The 18,475-nt window shown below is 49.4% G+C and overlaps 1 protein-coding gene across 6 annotated transcripts in view; it reads left to right on the forward strand.

Moving 5' to 3' along the window:
- CHST3 (carbohydrate sulfotransferase 3) overlaps positions 1-18,475 on the forward strand; it is a 38,595-nt gene that overhangs the window by 13,455 nt on the left and 6,665 nt on the right. Inside the window, exons 2-5 of one of the 6 annotated variants that reach the window (XM_070470794.1) lie at positions 5,211-5,364; positions 6,735-6,806; positions 9,968-10,166; positions 16,999-17,220. In XM_070470794.1, coding sequence (XP_070326895.1) covers positions 17,081-17,220 — 140 coding nt within the window. In that variant the 5' untranslated portion in view covers positions 5,211-5,364; positions 6,735-6,806; positions 9,968-10,166; positions 16,999-17,080. The other 5 variants (XM_020907992.2, XM_070470795.1, XM_020907993.2 and 2 more) reach the window with 5 other exon arrangements.

Consider the following 18,475-nt stretch of genomic DNA (forward strand, 5'->3'; position numbering starts at 1 on the left):
AACGGCTACAATTGGGCAACATCATCTAGCACAAAGCCTATTTTATAATAAAGCGTTGAACTCTCATGTAATTTATTGAACTCTACTGAAACTTTAAAACAGAATGGTTGTGTGGGTGTAAATGGTCGTTAAGTGTATCGGTTGTTTACCCTCCTGACCATGTGGCTGACTAGAAGCCCCAGGTGACTGTACAGCCTAGCCCCAATTCAATTATGGTTTCTACTGAATGTGTATCACTTTCACACCATCTTAAAAGTCAACCATCTTTAGTCCGGGACTATCTGTAGTACATTCTGGCTCAAGAACAATAGCTTTCGATCTTTTTGGACCAAAACCTCAGACAGAGACACATACACATCACTGAAACAAAAGTCTTATGAAACCCATGCATATCCTTATTACAGATCCTTAACACACTCTGATATTTTCTGTCTCTATGGTTCTGTTCTTTAAAAAAAAAAAAAAAAAAAAAAAAACCTTGTCCAACCTAGCAAACTGACTCCACAACCTGAAGTTTGAAATGTATGGCTCTATAACTGTGATTTTCAAATTTAAGCGTGCATCAGAATCACCGGCAGAGCTTGTTTAAAAAGAGTGCTCTGCCCACCCCTGAGAGATTCTGATTGAGATGGTTTGGGCTGGGAATGGGGGCGGCAAGAATGTGCATTTCTGTCAAGTTCTCAGGTGCTGCTGCTGATCCAGGCCCCCCTCTTTGAGATCCCACCCTCCTAGAATATGTTTTAAAGCAATGTACTCCCTAGGCAGAAACTATCAGAGAATTTGCTATATTCAGCAGATGAGAATTGCTGGTGCCTAGCCTAAGAACTGTAGGTCTCTGGCATTTTTGAGGATACTGATTAGGCACTATCTTGGGGATCTTAAACACCATCCTCCTGAAATCCACCCTCCTGAATATAGAAAAGGTCTGCTAAGCAAAAGGACGTTTATACCCAACCCTGGTTGAATTGCCTGCCTCTTAATCCCAAGCCCACAGAACATAAAACCCTCCCAGCCCTTTTGAAAACACTGTTCTATAGGCAATGAAAGGCACCATTTACCGTGTGGATTTCACTTTTCTGTTTTTGGAAAGGGAAGGAGGTAGGTCAAGTGTGACCACCCCACAGAGAAAGCTGTCCCCCGGCTCTCATTGGGGTCTGGTGGGTTTCATTGTCCCTGCATCCCCAGCTTTAATGGGAAACTCTTCCTGGCCTGAGTGGCCGCATCAGCGCCCAGACTTTCCAGCCTGCTGACTTACGAGGCTGGCCTGCGTTCCAAGCTGCCTCTGCTCCTCCAACCAGGGGGCTCAGTCCCCACCCGGAATCCTCCCCCATTCCCCTCGTAGCCCTGGGGCCCCTCCCCAGCCCCACAGTCCTCCAGAAGCCAGCCCTCAGCTGGGAGCAGCTTCGTGAGGGAGAGAAGTGTTAAATGGGCACAGAGCCCCCTCTGTTCCATTAACAATGGCCCGTTGATGACTGGATTCTGCCTGGTTGGGCCCCTTGACTGGACTTCGGAGAGGAGGAGAGACTCCAGCCCCCCAGGCAGCTACTTCTGGGTGTGAGGTTGATGCAGAGGCCGAGGCCTCTGTCTGCCCACAGAACCTCCTTCTTCAGGCCCTGTGATGCAGCAGTGAGAAACCCTCTCACCCCTCCCATGCCATCCCAGGGATAGCGTGGGGCCCCAGGAGTGATTCACTTCAGTCTAATTCAACAAACGTCTATTGAACAGCTCCTGGGCACTGAGGCTCGGAGCTAAGTAGCTGTGGGAATAAGAATAACTGCTGACATGAATTCAGTGCTTACTATAATCAGCCCCACTCTGGCTGCCCAACAGAGTCACTAGGGAGCTTATAAAAATTCCAATGCATAGACACTTCCCCCAACCCCAGATTTTCAGGAGTGAACCCCAGCACTATTTTGTAAAAGCTAAGTGCTTCTCGTGCCCAGCTGACATTAAACATCACCAGTCCTCTTGGCTAATCACCGTGCTGAGCATTTACCTTGGAGCGTCCCGTTTCACGTAGCACGTGCTTGTGGGAAGCTGAATAATGTGCCCCCCACTCAAGATCGCCACATATGAATCCCCACATCTGTGGACATGTTATTCCACATAGTAAAAGGAACTTTACAGTGTGATTAAGGATTTTGAGATAAGAAGATTATCTTGGATTATCCAAGTGGGCCCAGTAGAATCAGCAGGGTTTTTATAAGAGGGAGATTTGACTATAGAAGAGGAGGCCTGAGTAATGCATTAAGAAAAGCTCAACCAGTCACTGCTGGCTTTGAAGATAGAAGAAGGGGCCCACAAGCCATGGAAAACAGGCAGCCACAAGAAGTGGGAAAAGGCAAGGAAGAAGGTCTCCCCAAGACTCCAGAAGAAACACAGGCCTATTGATTTTAGGCCAGTGAAACTGATCTTAGACTTGACATTCAGAACTGCAAGATAATAAATATGTGTTGTTTTAAACTACGAAGTTTGTGATAAGGTGTTAATACAGGAATATTACTAACCATATTTTATAGACAAGGCACAGAAATGTGAGGCACTCACTTGGGGTCACACAGGCAGAGCTGGAAGAACTCAGGTGCATCTGACCCCTTAATCCATGCTCTTTCCACTTCACCACACTGCCCCTACGTTGCAGCCAACCAGACATGGATTTAGATCTCAGTTCTGCCACATTCTGTCTTTGTGTCCTTTGCCAGTTGTGGGTACATTTGACCAGGGTGGAGGCTGCAGGGAGGCAGGTGTGGAGACCAACTGGAAAGCTAGTGTGGGCCAGGTTATCTCCAGGTGGAACCTTGTGAAGAGCTTGAACTTGATTCTGAAGGAATGGTGCCCACAAGGTGCCATCCTCTTCTTCCTTCTGCATTGCATGATGCTGCCTCAGACTTTCAAGCCCACTCAGTCTCCAGAATCTGGCCCTCCTGTAGCAGCCCAGCTGTGGTGCAGAACTACAGGGCTGAGGCCAGAAGCAGCATTCTGCTCATTGTCACCTGAAGCCAGTGACGGTTGCTTGTCTGGGGTGGCCACTAAGCTCGCATTTCATGGAAGGCCAGCAGTGGCCTAGTGCCTCCAAAGCATGTTTCTTCCAAGACCCTCCAGCAGCCTTGTGTTTAGGGCCATGCGCGTCTTAGAGAAGGAGTGTGAGACATAAAGAGGTCCAGGAGTTGTTCAGAGTTGCACAAGCTGGTACAGATCCTGGAAGACCAGTTCCTGGCCAGGACTCTGGTCTGCCCACTGCCATACACCTCCTGCCTTTTGGCTAAATCTGCCCGCTCAGTGCTAAAGCACAGTGGTTGAATCCATGGACTATGGAGACAGACTTCCTGGGTTCAAATCCCAGCTTTACCTTACAACTGAGTGCAAGCTGTGTGCTTTAATTGGGGGGGGTGGGGGGGCTGTGACTGTTACCTATGAAGGCACTGGGGTACCTCCTTCACAGGATGGTTCTGAGGACTAAATTTATATGTGTGTGAAGTGCTTGGGACAGGAGCTAGTTCATTAGCAGTATTAACTTCTGTTATGATTCAGCTCCCCTAGGGCAGAGACTGTCTTCCTCCCCTCTATTCCCAGTGCCTCTTCCCACTCTTGGCCCAAAGCAAGTACTCAGGAAATGAATTTACTGGTTGACTATCAGCATTTATCAGCCAGAGGCTCCCTAGGGACTTTCCCAAATGTATTCACTTTTCAAACGTTCCACCTTAGTTACTCAAACCCTTCTCCTCCTCCTTCTTGCTTGTGAGCTGCAGAATTGCCACAATGCTTCCTGAAGCTTGCCCTGCCCCATGGTAGGTCCCTGTGAGCAATTCAGAGATAACCCAGGAGTTGCCAGGTATCACCAACCCTTGAGTGACAGTGTTGCACAGTTCACGTACTGCCCAGACCTTCTCACTTCAGGACTGTGCCTGATCCTCCTACTCAGGCCTCCCTGGGACCTCTGAGCCCTGGGCAGCCCCGTTTGAGCACCTCATCCACACCAGCTCTTCCACCTAATGGGGGCTCAGATGTCTTGTCATCCCTTCCAGAGTCCTGTCTCCCTCTTTCTTTGTTCCCTACTTTGAGGATGGGCTTCCTCGTTGTTTTACTGCCTCGAAGAGCCCCTAAGGTTGTCCCTGCACATGAACAGACCCCAGGAGAGTAGCCAGTTCCTGGTATTCAAAAAAGCCAAACTTGGAGTTTCAGATTGGACTCAACTTCTATGCTGCTGCTGCCCCAGGAAATGCATTTCTGCTCATTCTTATCTCTCACCTCTTGCTGCATTTTACAAACATCTCTTCAAAACCTGCTTACTGTCATGGAGGCTAGTTTTCTTTTTTTCTATTTAATTACACTTTTGTTTCAAGATAATTACAGACACACATGCAGTTTTAAGAAATAATACAGAGATCCCTTGAACCCATTACCTGGTTTTCCCCAATGGTGAAAAACTACTGCAATATCACAACCAGGATATTGATACAGCCAAAGTTCAGAACATTTCCATCACCACAAGGAACCCTCATGATGCTGTATTATAGTTATGCCCACTTCCCTTCCACCGCACCCCTTCTTTGACTCCTAACAATAGCAATCTGATCTTATTCTCTCTTATAATGCTGTTGTTTCAAGAATGTTATATAAATGAAATCATGCAATATGTCACCTCTTAAAACTGGCTTTGTTCACTCAATACTTACTCCCCAAATTCATTTAAGTTGTTGTGCCATTTTACAGCTGAGCAGTATTCCGTGGTATTGGGTGGCTGGTTTTAAACAGAACACTCAAACACTAACCTAGAAGCTTCCCAAGCACTGTATCCTTAGTAAAACAAGAATACTGGCATGCTCACCCAGTGTCGAGCCCTGGGCAGCAACTCCCCTGCCAGTCTGGCCTTGCAGCTGAGCTAGTGTGCACACAGGCAGTGGCTCCGCTGAGATGCCCTGAGATGGTGCTCTCTAAGAGGAAGCTGGGTGCTCTAAGGCATGGCTCTCAATCTTCTACCACCTAGGGAGCTTTAAACAACTGATGCCCAAGCCATACCCAGACCAACTCAATTGTAATCTCTAGAGGTGGCACCCAGGCCTCAGTAATTTCTGAAACTCCAAATAACTCTCACGTGCTGTCAGGGCCAAAATGCAGTGCTCAAGCAGATTCAGCAAATGCATAGCAGCATGCTACCCCTCTAGACACGACGGATATCACCAAGCAGTCACCGCATTCTCTTCCTGCAGAGATCGACCTTTTCAAACACGGTGCTCCAGGCAGTGACTTCCAGTTGATCGACTTGGCCCAGGAATTGCAACTGACTTGCCCTCCCAGCTGAGAAGCCTGAAACTGGCAACTGTCCTGTCCAGGTGTGTCTAGGCCTGGGGCCTGATGCATTAGGTAAGCGTCCCTCCAAATCACGCTGCAAAGGAGGGGCTTGGCCAGTAGTAACAGCAGCCGCAAAGCCAGAGCTGGCCAGGGTTTTCTGGGCTGGTTCTGTAGGGAAAGGCGAAGTGAATCAGCCAGTGTCCATCCCCTGCAGCACCTACAGCCCAGCTCGGGGAGAGATGTACATGCAGAGGGTGAATCAGCGGTGCAGTCAGCACAGACAGGCTCAGGCTCACACTGGTGCAAGCCTGTAGTAACAACCAGCCTGTGTGCCATCCTCTCTATTTTCAGAGCCTCACACCAGCTTAGCTGATGTTCATGACAACCCTGTGGGGATGACCCAGGCTCAGAGTGATTAAATACCTTGCCTAAAATTACCAGAGAATAAATGGGAGAGCTTAAGTAAATGCAGGAGGAAATGGCAACCCACTGCAATATTCTTGCCTGGAGAATCCCATGGACAGAGGAGCCTGGCAGGCTACAGTCCATGGGGTCGCAAGAGTTGGATACGACGTAGCGAATAAATCATCGTCAAATGGGAGAGCTGGCACTCAACCCAAGTCTGATTGCAAGTATGGGGCCTGTGTTTAGTCCTCGGAGCAGTTGGCTATCAATAGCCTGGACCTCTCTCCCCACCCTCAGACTCCATCTCTCCTTTCCAGGAGGGGCTGGATACAGATGGGCTCCTTGGCAGCCACGGAGCAGCCCAGACAATAGCAGTAGTCAGTGTGGGCTAAGACCCCGGGGCTGCCCTCTCTCCTGCCCCTTCCTCCCTACAGAGCTGGTGCTGGGAGGGCAGGCAGAACTCCCTGGTGAAAAAGAGAAGAGGCTGGGTTTCTGGGTTTTTTGTTGTTGTTTTTGCTAGAAATAAAATCCCTTCCTGCTGTTAACACCAAGGGGCTTGGAGGAAACTGTGGGACTGAGGACTACCCTGGAGGATCCAAATTCCGTGTCCTCTGCATCAAAGACAGTAGGATTGGGGGAGAAACCGGGGAGCAAAAGAAATTCTCCTCTCCACCTGTCCCTTCTCCAGGTGCAGAAAGGTTCGAAGTCTCCTTAGGAAGGTCAGTCGGTGGGAGAAAGCAAGAAAGGGATCCTGGGCCTAGGTACTGAGAGCTTTTTCTCTTCCAGTCATCTCAGAAATCCTGTCATGGTGGCTCGGTAGTACAAAAAGGCTAATTTTGTACTTGCATCACATCTGATGCAGGCAAACAGCAGCTCAGGATCTGGGCTGCTTCCACCTTGCAGTAAGCCAGTTGGAACATGTGGCCTCCAGTCTTACCATAGCAAGAGAAGACAGGACCCGGGGGGTGTCTGGAGTCATTTTAAGGACCAGGACTTCAAGTGACTGACATCACTTTAACCTATCTGCATCCCCACAGGTCAAAACCTGGTCACTGGCCCAACCTAAATGCAAGAGGGGCTAGGGAAGGTGAAGAGCATGTGGGTACCTGGTGAGTACCAAGTCTCTGCCAGTTGTTTGCCCAGAATTTCACCCACACAGAATATTAAAGAACATTTTGTTCTTCTATCGAATATGGGGGGGAAACCGGGACCACGCCCCATTTTGATTTGCCCTTATATGCTTTCTATAGGCAACTGGCCACAACCTTTTGCTGCTGTAATACCCATGGCAGATTATGTTCACACTCAAGGCACACTCCAATGGACTTGCCCAAGTTTTCCCAAAACCCAAGAAACATTTTATAGGGAAGCCCTAAGACTTTTAAAGTTTTGGCTCTTATTCATAAAAACATATAAAGGTATGTGAGTAAGAATATAAAATTAGCCGTGTGAAGATCTCTGCCAGCCGTGGTGTGGGATGGATTGGCAGCAGTTCTGTGCAGGTCCTAGGCTCTCTGTAACTCTACCTTCACTCTCCTTCATGAAAGCACAAGCCAAGCTAGGGAGGAAGGTGGAATTATAAGAACTTTGTATCCACTGCAGTTCTTTTCAAAAGTACTCCCCCCCCCAAATTTGATGTTTTAACTATTCTTAGTGACCTCACCATTAATTGTAATATGTGCTGTTTTGTTCAGTAAAGGGTTTTATTGTTACTGTTGTTTAGTTGCTGTGTCAGGTCTCACTCTTTGCGACCCCACTGACTGTTGCCCACCAGGCTCCTCTGTCCATTGGATTTCCCAGGCAAGAATATTGCAGTGGGTTGCCACTTCCTTCTCCAGGGGATCTTCCCAACCCAGGGATCTAACCTGCGTCTCCTGCATTAGTGGGTGGATTCTTTACCACTGAGCCACCAGGGAAGCCCGAAAGGGTTTTATGTGCTAAATCAAAGGTTTGGAGGAAAGATCTACAAGGCATGTTTAGATGGAGGAGACTTGCAATTTGGCTGGCACTAGGGGGAGTGATGCCAGATGGCAGAATGGCAAACCAAAGGGTGATGAGGAACTGTGTTTGGTAGCCAGGAAAGATCCAATAAAGCTGGAAAGGCAAGCTGATTTTATCTCACATGCCAGCTCTAATGGATTGGCACTGCACTGAGAAGGTGTATGAGGCTGCATCTAGTTTCAGCTGAAGACAGTGATTGATCAGTGATGTCTGCCTCTGCCCCAGGCATAGGACTGCTGAGTGGAATGTGCACTGTTTATTTGACAACCCTGTGCTGGAGGTTCTTGACGGACTAAGCTGTGAGAGTCAGGGTGATAAAGTTGGGCAGGGCCATCACTAACCTGGGAGACAGGAGACTTTGTAGTGGTTCAAGTATCATCAGTATCCAGTTATGCCTTCTGTAGCCTGAATGGCTACAGATGAAAAATGAGGAAGGGTAGATAAGAAAATCTCCAAGCCCTTTCCAGTTCTGACATTCTGCACTTTTAGGGCAAGAGCCATGTTTCTCTTGATTGGTGGGGTAGTGTACAGGACAGATTTCCCTTGGACCGTTCCAAAAGAATTACCCTCTCAGACTTGCACGGCTGAAGGCAAGTAAAACGAGAGCTGCAAAGTCAAGCTGCTTTGTATAAGGCTCTGGCCTGAGCCGCTGCTGACAGCATGAATTGTCCTGGGGGCAGGATCCACTGGCATTCAACTTGACCCCAGCCTGATGGCTCTGAGGCCTGCCGCCTCTGCTCACTGCAGCCAGAGTGGAGCCGGCTCCTCCACGGGGGTCCCAGGGACCCCTGAACCACACTCTCATCAGCACACTCAGAGCTTCCTGGCTTCCTGGCCAGGCGGCTGTGTGGAATTTGTGAGCAGCGCTGACCTACAGGGAAGCTGGGGAGGGAGCATCCTCAGGGTTCTGCCCGCTGTCTTTCTGGGTCTCTCCCCACCTCTCTGCTGCCCTCAGGGCTGACCACAGTACCTGGGACAGGGAGAGTCAGCATGTTTATCCCCAGATGAGACTGGCAGTGAGGATAAGATGCCCAGGGCCAAATGCTGTCCATAAATGAGCGGATATTGGCTCTGCCAGAGGGACACTTCCAGCTGTGGTCAGGTCATCACTTTCCTTCACCCTGATATTTGTAGGGGACTGAGACCCCACTCCACTGCAACCCATCCAGTACTGGCCACCAATCACAAGCCACAGAATCTGCTGCATCTGTAAAGACAGGGTGAGTGGTTCCTAAGTAGGACCATTTATCGTGACTTGGGCTTGGGTTAGGCACTGCACTAGCATCTTCTCATTGGACTCCTCATGACCACTAAGTGTACAATAGATGCTATAAGTGTCCCATTGACAAATAATGAAACCATTCGAGTTTAAGTTCCTTTCCTAAGGTCACAGGGCATCAAGGTCAACATGTAAAAGCAGAGATGTCAAAAGAAGCCACAGTTGTGGAGAGAGTCCCTGTATGATTTGTTCAGGCTTTTCCAGACTGTCTTGTCTGTCTGTGTCTCTCTCTCTTTCTGTGTGTGTGTGTGTGTGTGTGTGTGTGTGTGTGTGTGCACACATGCTAAGTTGCTTCAGTCATGTCCAACTCTGTGCGACCCTATGGACTGTAGCCCACCAGGCTACTCTGTCCATGGGATTCTACAGGCAAGAATATTGGAGTGGGTTGCCATGCCCTCCTCCAGGGGATCTTCCCAACCCAGCAATCGAACCTGAGTCTCACATCTCCTGCATTGACACGTAGGTTCTTTATCACTAACGCCACCTGGGAAGCTGTGTGTGTGTGTGTGTGTGTGTGTGTGTGTATAAAATCAATAGCATATTAATCATCTCCTATGTGTCCAATATTCCACTAGCATGAGGGAAGAAAAACTACAAGAAACCACAGCCAACTCTTACAGACAGTTACGAATCCATTCATTCACCTCACGAACATTAATTGTGCCCTGCCACATGCCAGCGGGCACAGCAAAATACAGGACTGCTGTCCAAGGAATGAACAAGGGATCCTCCTGGAGTCCTCTATTGCCCTCCTTCCCCTGGCTGTTGTTTATGAATTCAGTTTTTTCCCCCTATGGAAAACAGACATACCATAAAATGTATGATTTCTATGGCATTAAGTGCATTCACGTTGTTGTGCAGCCTTCACCACAATCTATCTCCAGAACTTTTTCATTTTCCCAAACTGACACTGCGTCCTCATTGAATACTAACTCCCAGGGTCAGGCAACGACCTTTATACCTTCTGTCTCTCTGATTTGGCTCCTCTAGGTGCCTCAAGTGCATGCGTGAGTGCTAAAGTTGCTTCAGTCGTGTCTGACTCTTTGTGACCCTGTGGACCATAGCCTGCCAGGCTCCTCTGTCCATGAGATTAGGCATAAATACTGCAGTGGGTTGCCATGCTCTTCTCCAGGGGATCTTCCCAATCCGGAGATCAAACCTGCGTCTCTTACATCTCCTTCATTGGCAGGTGGGTTCTTTACCACTAGAATCAAATGAGATGTGTCCTTTCGTGGCTGGCTTATTTCTCCTCATAAGCACACTGTCCTTAAGGCTCATGTACGCTGTGCATGCCACAGGCACCACACTGACTTCCTTAAGGTCCCATGTGTCTGTCCCTCCTCTCCTCCACACTCTCCCCACTTGCTCAGACCACCTCCTCTTTCCTGGACCAGCACAAAAGGGACAGCCTGGTCTCCCAGCCTCCAGTCCTTCCTTCTTCCAGTGCATTTCCCACACCATTTCCAAAGTAATTTTACATTTCTCTTTTTAAGCTTCAGATTAGATTTTTAAATTTTTTAAGTGGTATATGTATGGTTGTCAAAAAGTCAAATACAAAAAGGTAGAAAATGAAAAGAATCATTACTCAATATTCCATCTCTGCAGCTGTGCATCAGCGTTTTTAACCCCTGCATGGCTTGCTTTCACTGGGCCAGTGCACTGTCTCAGCCAGCCCCATCTGTTGAGACACTCAAGGCGCTTCTCACGTGCTGGACTCCCAAGGCTGGGTCCACATTCTTGGCCATGAGTCTTGGCTCACGTCGAGGTCAGTTCCAGACAAACCAACTGACTCTTCACCTGGCCTCCCGGCTGCACAGCTGTGGGCATCCTGGACACCAGCCTCTGATGCAGCCCCTGACTGGGCAAGGGCGAGAAAGCCCAGAGCAGTGGTTCGGCACTGACCTGGCCCAGGGCCCAGCGTGAGAGGCATGGGAAGCACCTTTGCTGATGAGGGGTGGGGACTATTCTCTGGGGCCCTGTATCCATGCAGCTGTCAGCGTTTCACACAAAATGTGTTTCTCACACAGCTGAGCAGGCCCTGATGAAGTGACCGTGTCAAATGAGGGTAGAGAGCACCCTCCCCCACATCCTCACACAGGAAAACAGGGCTGAGGGGTCACGGGGGTCTGTCCCTGCCAGAGATGGCTCCCTGAGAGTCTGTGGCAACCCCCACCCCCCACCACGCTGGCCCTCAGCTCTGGTCCATCCCATGGCTCTGGCCCGCAGCTTCTCATAAGCTCTTAGATGTCCGCTGCTACTCAGATGACACACGCCTCCAACTTGGGAGCGTCTACTCTGGCTCTGTCTTGGCTGAGGCTGGACATGTGCCCATACAGAAGTTTTAGATGGTTTGTTTTTAGGAGAGGAAGCTGGAGTCCCAGAACATGAGAGGTTTGAGGAGGAATGATAGCCCCGGGCTGTGCAAGGGCGCATCCCTCAGCCAGGACCCCATCTACTTCCTCCTTCTCTCATGCCTTCTCTTCTTCCTTCCATCCCTGGTTCACGTGTTGGCACTTGGGCATTTACTCTCCTGTCAGACACTAAGCTGGACAGCCCAGGCCATCTCTGGACATCCCTACATGAAACAGAACCTCTTCTGGGACAGGCCACTGGATGGACTCCTGCATCCTCCAAGCTGAGATCTCCTCTGAGCATGCGTGCTCCTTCTCCTGATCCTGCCCCCTGCCTCCACTCAAAGGGAATCTAGAGACCACTCATGGAAACCCTCCCAAGGTCTCCCCTCCTAGGTGTCTGGGGACCTGGCATGGTCAGGGTACCTCCTGGCCCCCAGGGCTGTAGCTCATGAGTAGGTTCAGAGTTTCCCCACAATGGGCTTCACTGCTCCTGTCTCTGCCCAGGAGCCTCCTCCATCTCAGCCCCCGGCCTTCCTCGCCCCAGGCAGCTCCTCCTGCTGCCGGTGGAAAGGCTGTGAGCGGCGCCTGCCACAGCGGAGGCCCTGATCCCCACTGTGCTCTTGGCCTGGAGCGAGCCAAGTGAAGGGAGTGGAGCTTTGCTGCCTGATGCAATGTCTGGCAGGGCCCATCCCTTATCAGAGCACCATTCACAGCAGAGTCTGGGACCCCACCTCCTCCACGGGAGGCAGCCATCCAAGTATAAAACTGTTCCCTCGAGAGGGCCCTTTGCCAGGTCACGAGGGAGGCCTGAGCAGGAAGGCCCCCGAGGGGAGCAGGGTAGGGAAGCCAGTGCCTGGAGTGGAGGGCCTCAGGTCACCGCCTGCTTTCCTTCCAGGGCTCCCTCACTGAGGTTGCCTGGGCTGCCTCTGCTGTTCTCTGCCCTCCCCGCCCCCACCCCTCCCCTGTTACCACGTAGCTGGGGAGACTTGGAACTGAAAGCCACAGGCCGAGGTTCTTTATCCTCAAAAGGTATCCCAGATTGTCATGACAGCTCGAGACTAATACACGGGAAGCCCCAAGCACAAAGGCTTGCCCACAGTACACACTCGTAGCACACTCCCATGGCATACACATGTAATAGCCACTCAGTCCCTGTTTGTGGGCATATACTCTGTGCACAGCCCACTCCAGTGTCCTTGCCTGGGAAACCCCCTGCAAAGGGGAGCCTGGCAGTCTACCGTCAGTAGGACACGACTGAGTGGCTAGACATCAACAGTACTCACCGCGTGCCTGCAGCACAGGTCACAGCATGCAGGCATGCTTCACTCGGACAGGGAACAATGGCTTTTTCTTCTTTCTCTTTGTATTTTCCACCAACTCAGAATGATTGAACATCTCACAGTGGGCCAAATGCTTTAGAAAAAGCATTCATCGATTCCTTCTACAAGCAAGAGGCACCCACTGTGCCTGGTACACACGAAGCAGGGCAGTGGGGATACAAAGAGGGAGCTTACACGCCAGTGGCTGAAACAGGTGGTACCCAAGTACATTTCCATCCAGGAAGGACGTAAAGCAAGGTGCTAAAAGGCATAGGGAGAAGGGAGACAGCCCGCATTAGGCCAGTGGTCAGGGAAGGACTCCAGGGGAGGGGACATCTAGGCTGAGTCCTGAGTTTAACTGGGCTCAGGACAGCTGCCCCGCTCCCCTGCATTCGGGCAAGGCTGAGCCGGCGTGTGGCCCTGGCCTTCGTCACCACTGGCCCTGCTGCCCTGGCAACGTGACCTCTGCTGATATCCCAGCAGGGGGATACCACCTTTTCCTTTGGCTATTGTGTTACTGCTGGGTGTTGCGGGGAAGAAAGGTATTGAGTACTCCCCCGGAGATGGCAGCTGCCAAGAAAAGGAAGAGATTTTTCATTCTTCCCATGAGCTAAGCAAGGCGGGCACCACAGCTCTAGGGAGGGTTTGTCCAGTGTCACAGATAGCACAGGCACACTTCTTGCAAAGGGCCTCCTGCAGGCCACATTCTACTTGCATGACCCCCATCTCGGCCATTCCCCATGATCCTGTGACCTCCTGGCATCTGTGACCCTCTGCCACCTCCTGGGTCTGGGGAATCTCTAAACTACCCTCCCCTGACTGCCCATTTGCCTGCTGGCCTTCCAAAGCTAACCCTAGGGGCAGCCTGCCTGGACCAGGGCTGAGGAGCCAACAGCCTGTCTGGGATTTCATTTGGAGGGAGTTTTCACCCTTGTGTCTTCCTTTTAGGGCAATGTCAGCAAGGTTCTCAGGAACTCTGTATTATTCAGGGGCTAAGGGGGCTGGGATAGCAAGTCAAAAATAGAAACACTTCCTGGAAGGGAAGGGAGGAGAAGGTTCAGGATCTTTGTCATCAACACAGTCAACTTTGTAAATTGTACCAAAGATGTTAGACCCAGAAGAGAGGACAACCAGCACAAGTCCCTGTGCCCCACGCCTGCCTTCTCTCCATCTCCACGCACCAGACACTGCTCCTCAGAGCAACATTATACAGCAGGAACCACCCTTTTCATGCTACTAGTAAAGAAACTGAGGCCCAGAGAGGTTAAGTCACTTATGCAATGCCACACAGCATGTTAGACAAGCAGGAAGAACAAGAACCCAGGACTTCTGGTCCTAGCTCCTTTGCTTCCCTCACATGATCAGATCCGGGCCCTTTCCGCTGAGAGCCTAGAGGGAAGAAAGCCAATATTTCAATCCTTTGTGCTCTGCAGATTCAGTATCGGGTCTCACCCTCCTAGCAGGACAGGCGGCCTCACACCCTGCCACAGGCTAAACTGGGTGAGTGAGGAACACAGCCCTGCCCAGCATTCTGCAAACACATGCTGACTGCCTGCCAGTCAGCAGCTTCAATGAGCTGACTTACCAGTAACTTGCTGGGCAGTGGGTAGATGGCAGGTGCTGTTCTAGATACTGGTCTGGACTTCAGAGAACCTGTAGTCTAGGAATGAGAGACAGACACACCGTCAACTGCAAAGTCCAATCACACGTGCTGTGGAGCAGGGGGTGTCACTGTGGAACATCAAGAGGCTGGAATGACTTAGACTTGGGAGGGGCAATCAGGCTGTTGCTAGAGGAAACTTGGGCAAATTATATTTAATCTCTCTCAACCTGTTTCCTCATCTGTAAAATGGGTCACTACCTAACAGGGCTTTTGTGGGATGAGGAACTACAAATCAAGTCCTTGGCATGCTACTAGGCACAGAGTAGTAACTTTATAAATTTCAACAAATTTCATCAACTCATATCCTTCTAGTTGGCTCTTTCAACCAGAGTGTAAGTCCCATGAGGGCATGGGTGGGGTCTGCTTGTTCCTTGCTGTGCGATACTATGCCTAGACTGGCACATAGTAGGTGCTCAGGAGATATTTGTTTAATAAGTGCATGGGAAATGGCCCAGAAGAATTAAGAAGAGGCAAGAATATTCAGTTACCCTTGAACTGGCCTTGCAGCCCTCTTCCCTCCTGGCTCATGTCCACCTACCTATACTCACAAAGCACCCTGGCCTTGCCCACTGCCCCCCCCACCACCACCCTGCCCTGCTCAGCTGAGGCCCTCCACTCTGGCTGCCAGGGCACACATCTGTCTTCTCATAAGCAGAACCCCAGTCTCGCTGCTTTCCCCAGAGGGTAGATTTTCTGGTTGTCCCTAAAATCACTTCCATTGTATGATGAAGGTGCAGCCTGGGGACCGTCCTTTCAGCCCTCCCACTCCTCAGCATCAATATCAGCTTGGAAAAAATTCATCTTTCCCAGAAAGAAGGATGCTCCCAGATGCCCTGCACAAGGTCACAATAACACTTTTCTAAACTTGTAGCTGAATGTCTCCCATGGATGAGGGTCCTTGTGAAGAAATGGAGAGACTTTTGGAAGAGGGGGCTGTGCTGGAATCTGGGGGCTTGGGGTACAGGTATGTGTTTGATGGTGAGGATAAATGAAAGCAATGGTGATTCAGGCTGCACTGGGCAATGGTGTATTTGCTCTGGTTTTTAAAAATATATACAGTTTCATTTAAGAATCATTTATTCCTTTAACCATTCTGTCATTTAGCAGCCATGCATGTCTCCTGTGTGCCTGGCCCAGTGCTAAGGGATAATGAGGGGCCCAGATGCACTGCCCGCCCTCCACAAAGGGATGGTCAGCACTGAACAAGTCATTTCAAGTGGGTGTGCTTTATGACAGAATCTCAGGTCATAATGTGGTGGGGCCAAGGGTGCCCTAACCTATCCAAGAAGAAGCTGCCCCACGAAGCTGAGACCTGAAGGCTGAGGCCATATGAAGGATTTTGCTAGAATTCACATGGTATGGTGGAAAACCTTTAGTTAATTTTAAAACATTTATACATCCACATGGTAAAATTTCTAATAGTGCACAATGTTACACAGTAAATGTTAAGAGTCACCTCACCCTTCTCTCCTGACCTACCCATTCCTTTGTTACTGGCCTTGTGTCTCCCGGTTGTCACAGTCCACTTGTATCTAGCATTTATATTTTTCTCTCCCTTAATTTTTTTTAAAACTGCATCAGAGGTTCTCAACCTGGAATGATTTTGCACCACCCTATCCCTCCCCACCCCCCACCCCTCCACCCAGAGGACATCTGTCAATGTCTGGAGACATTTCTGATTGTCACAGCTGAGCAGAGGAGACTCTACTGGTATCTAATGTGTAGAGGCCAGGGATGCTGCTAAACATCCTACAATGTATAGGACAGCCCCCACAACAAAGAATTATCTGATCCAAAATGTCAACAGTGCTGACGTAAAAAAGAACAAAATAATGCCATTGGCAGCAACGTGGATGGACCTGGAGATTATCATACTGAGTGAGGTCAGAGAGAATGACAAATTTCATCTGATACAGCTTATATGTGCAACCTAAAAAAATGGTACAAATGAACTTACAAAACACAGAGTCACAGATGGAGAAAACAAACTTTACGTTACCAAGGGTGAAAGAGGGGGAGGGATAAATTCGGAGATTGGAATTAACATATACACACTACTATCTATAAAACAGATAATAAGGAGATTATATGTAAGAAGAATCTTTTTTAAAAAGTGGACATATGTATAACTGATTCACTTTGCTGTACAGCAGAAATTAACATTGTAAGTCAACTGCACCCCAATAAAAGCTAATTTCGAAAAATGTCAGTAGTGCTAAGAAACCCTATCCTATATGCAGACCATGTCTGCAGCTTGCTTATCTATAACATCTACACATTATATATAACTATATATAGTGGATTATTCATATCAGCATTAGTAGATCCACCTCATTCTTTGTGGCTGCATAATAATCCATTGTTTGCTTCATCATTTTTTTATTTAGATGTTTGTACTCTTTTTGCTATTGCAAACACATATACTGCAAGGAGTATTCTTTTCGTACTTTTGCCCTTGACTCTTGAGGTCAAAGCATAAATTGATGGAAGTGACATGGATGAATCAGAAGGTTCGTTAATACTTTAAATGACCTGATTTCAAGTTTCCGAGGCACAGTCCATTGGGAGAGTGGGTCTGGAGTTCTGGCTTCTAAACAGGGCTGGGGTACCCAAAAATCTGGTGGAAAAGCTCCTATTTGTTCTCAACTATAGACAAGGGTGTCCTGACTGCCCATCTCTCCACAGGACCAGGTGTCCCCCACCTGAACGACGAGCCAGGTCCTGAGTGATGCCCCTGAGCTGAGTGCCCACGGTCCCACCCTTCCCCATGGAGAAAGGACTCTCTTTGCCCCAGGACTGCCGACATTTTCTGCACAGCCTGAGAATGAGGAGCAAATATGCCCTTTTCCTGGCTTTTGTGGTGGTGGTTTTTGTCTTCATTGAAAAGGAAAATAAAATCATATCAAGGTGAGGGATGCAAGCACAAGTCTTCCTTATCCAGGTGGGATGGGGCGGGGGGGAGCAGAGAGGTGGCTGTTAGGCTCTCTCTGTAGACCAACAAAGGCAGTCCTTCAACCAGTCATCACCAAGCCCGTCCTGTGCCCAGGCAGGTCATGCCACGTCCTCATGACCGCACAGCAGTGAGGCTTGGGCTCTGGACTCAGTTGGAATCCTGATTCTGGCCCCCCCTCTTTTTTTTTTTTTGGCCACAGCATGCAGCTTTCAGGATCTTAGTTCCCTGACCAGGGATGGAACGTATGCCCCCTGCAGTGGAAGCATGGAGTCCTAACTGCTGGATCACCAGGGAATTCCCATGATTCTAGCCCTTTCTAGTTGTGACAGCTTAGATAAATTATTTCACTTTTCTGCCTTAAGTTCCTCTTCAAAAATGTGGCTAACGATGGGGCCGGCTTTGTTGTAAAGATTAAGTAAGAAAATGTAAAAGCATTTAGCCCAGTGTCTAACACATAGTTGGTATCCTGTGCTTACTGGCCGTTGCTATTACTGTTAGTTAACTTCCTGGCCTAGGATGATACCTCACACGAACAGCATATTTCCTATACTTCCAATATTCCTATATTTCCAAAGTCATGGATGAGGGATTTCCTGGGTGGTCCAGTGATTAAGACTCTGTACTCCCAGTGCAGGGGCTCTGGGGTTCCACTCCTAATCAGGGAACGAGATCCATCATGCTGCAACTAAAGATCTACATGCCTCAGCTAAGACCTGGCATAACCAAATAAAGTCATGGATGACTGTGAGGCAGGGTTCTGGGACAGATACTCTGGTCACCAGGGCTGCCATGTTCAGCTGCCCAGGTTGTGTACTGCTCAACTCCAGGGGTGTGCACTCTCATAGGCTACACGGAGGATGCATAGAGTTGGCAGTGTACCACTGTGTGCAGTGGCCTTGTTAGTGAGCCTGCTATACATAGAAAGATTTATAGACCTTCTCTCCCAGGCACAACCCTTGCACAAAAGCATCAACCAAGATGGGCAGATTAGGAATTCAGCTGTATAGTAGGCATTATGCTGGTGCCCTACCTGGGTTCCTCAGCATGGACTATTCCAGTCTGTGCCTACTGGGTCCTGCTGCAAGCCCCTGCAACTCTCCACCTGCACACTGGCAAGCCAGAAGTCCTGAGGAGTACATACCTCTGGGAGAATCCCTCCGCCAAGGCCAGCCACCTGGGAGTTTCACATCCCCTGGATGAGGGAATCCT

This window comes from Odocoileus virginianus, chromosome 7 (genome assembly GCF_023699985.2).
Source record: "Odocoileus virginianus isolate 20LAN1187 ecotype Illinois chromosome 7, Ovbor_1.2, whole genome shotgun sequence".
Taxonomy (NCBI): Eukaryota; Metazoa; Chordata; class Mammalia; order Artiodactyla; family Cervidae; genus Odocoileus; species Odocoileus virginianus.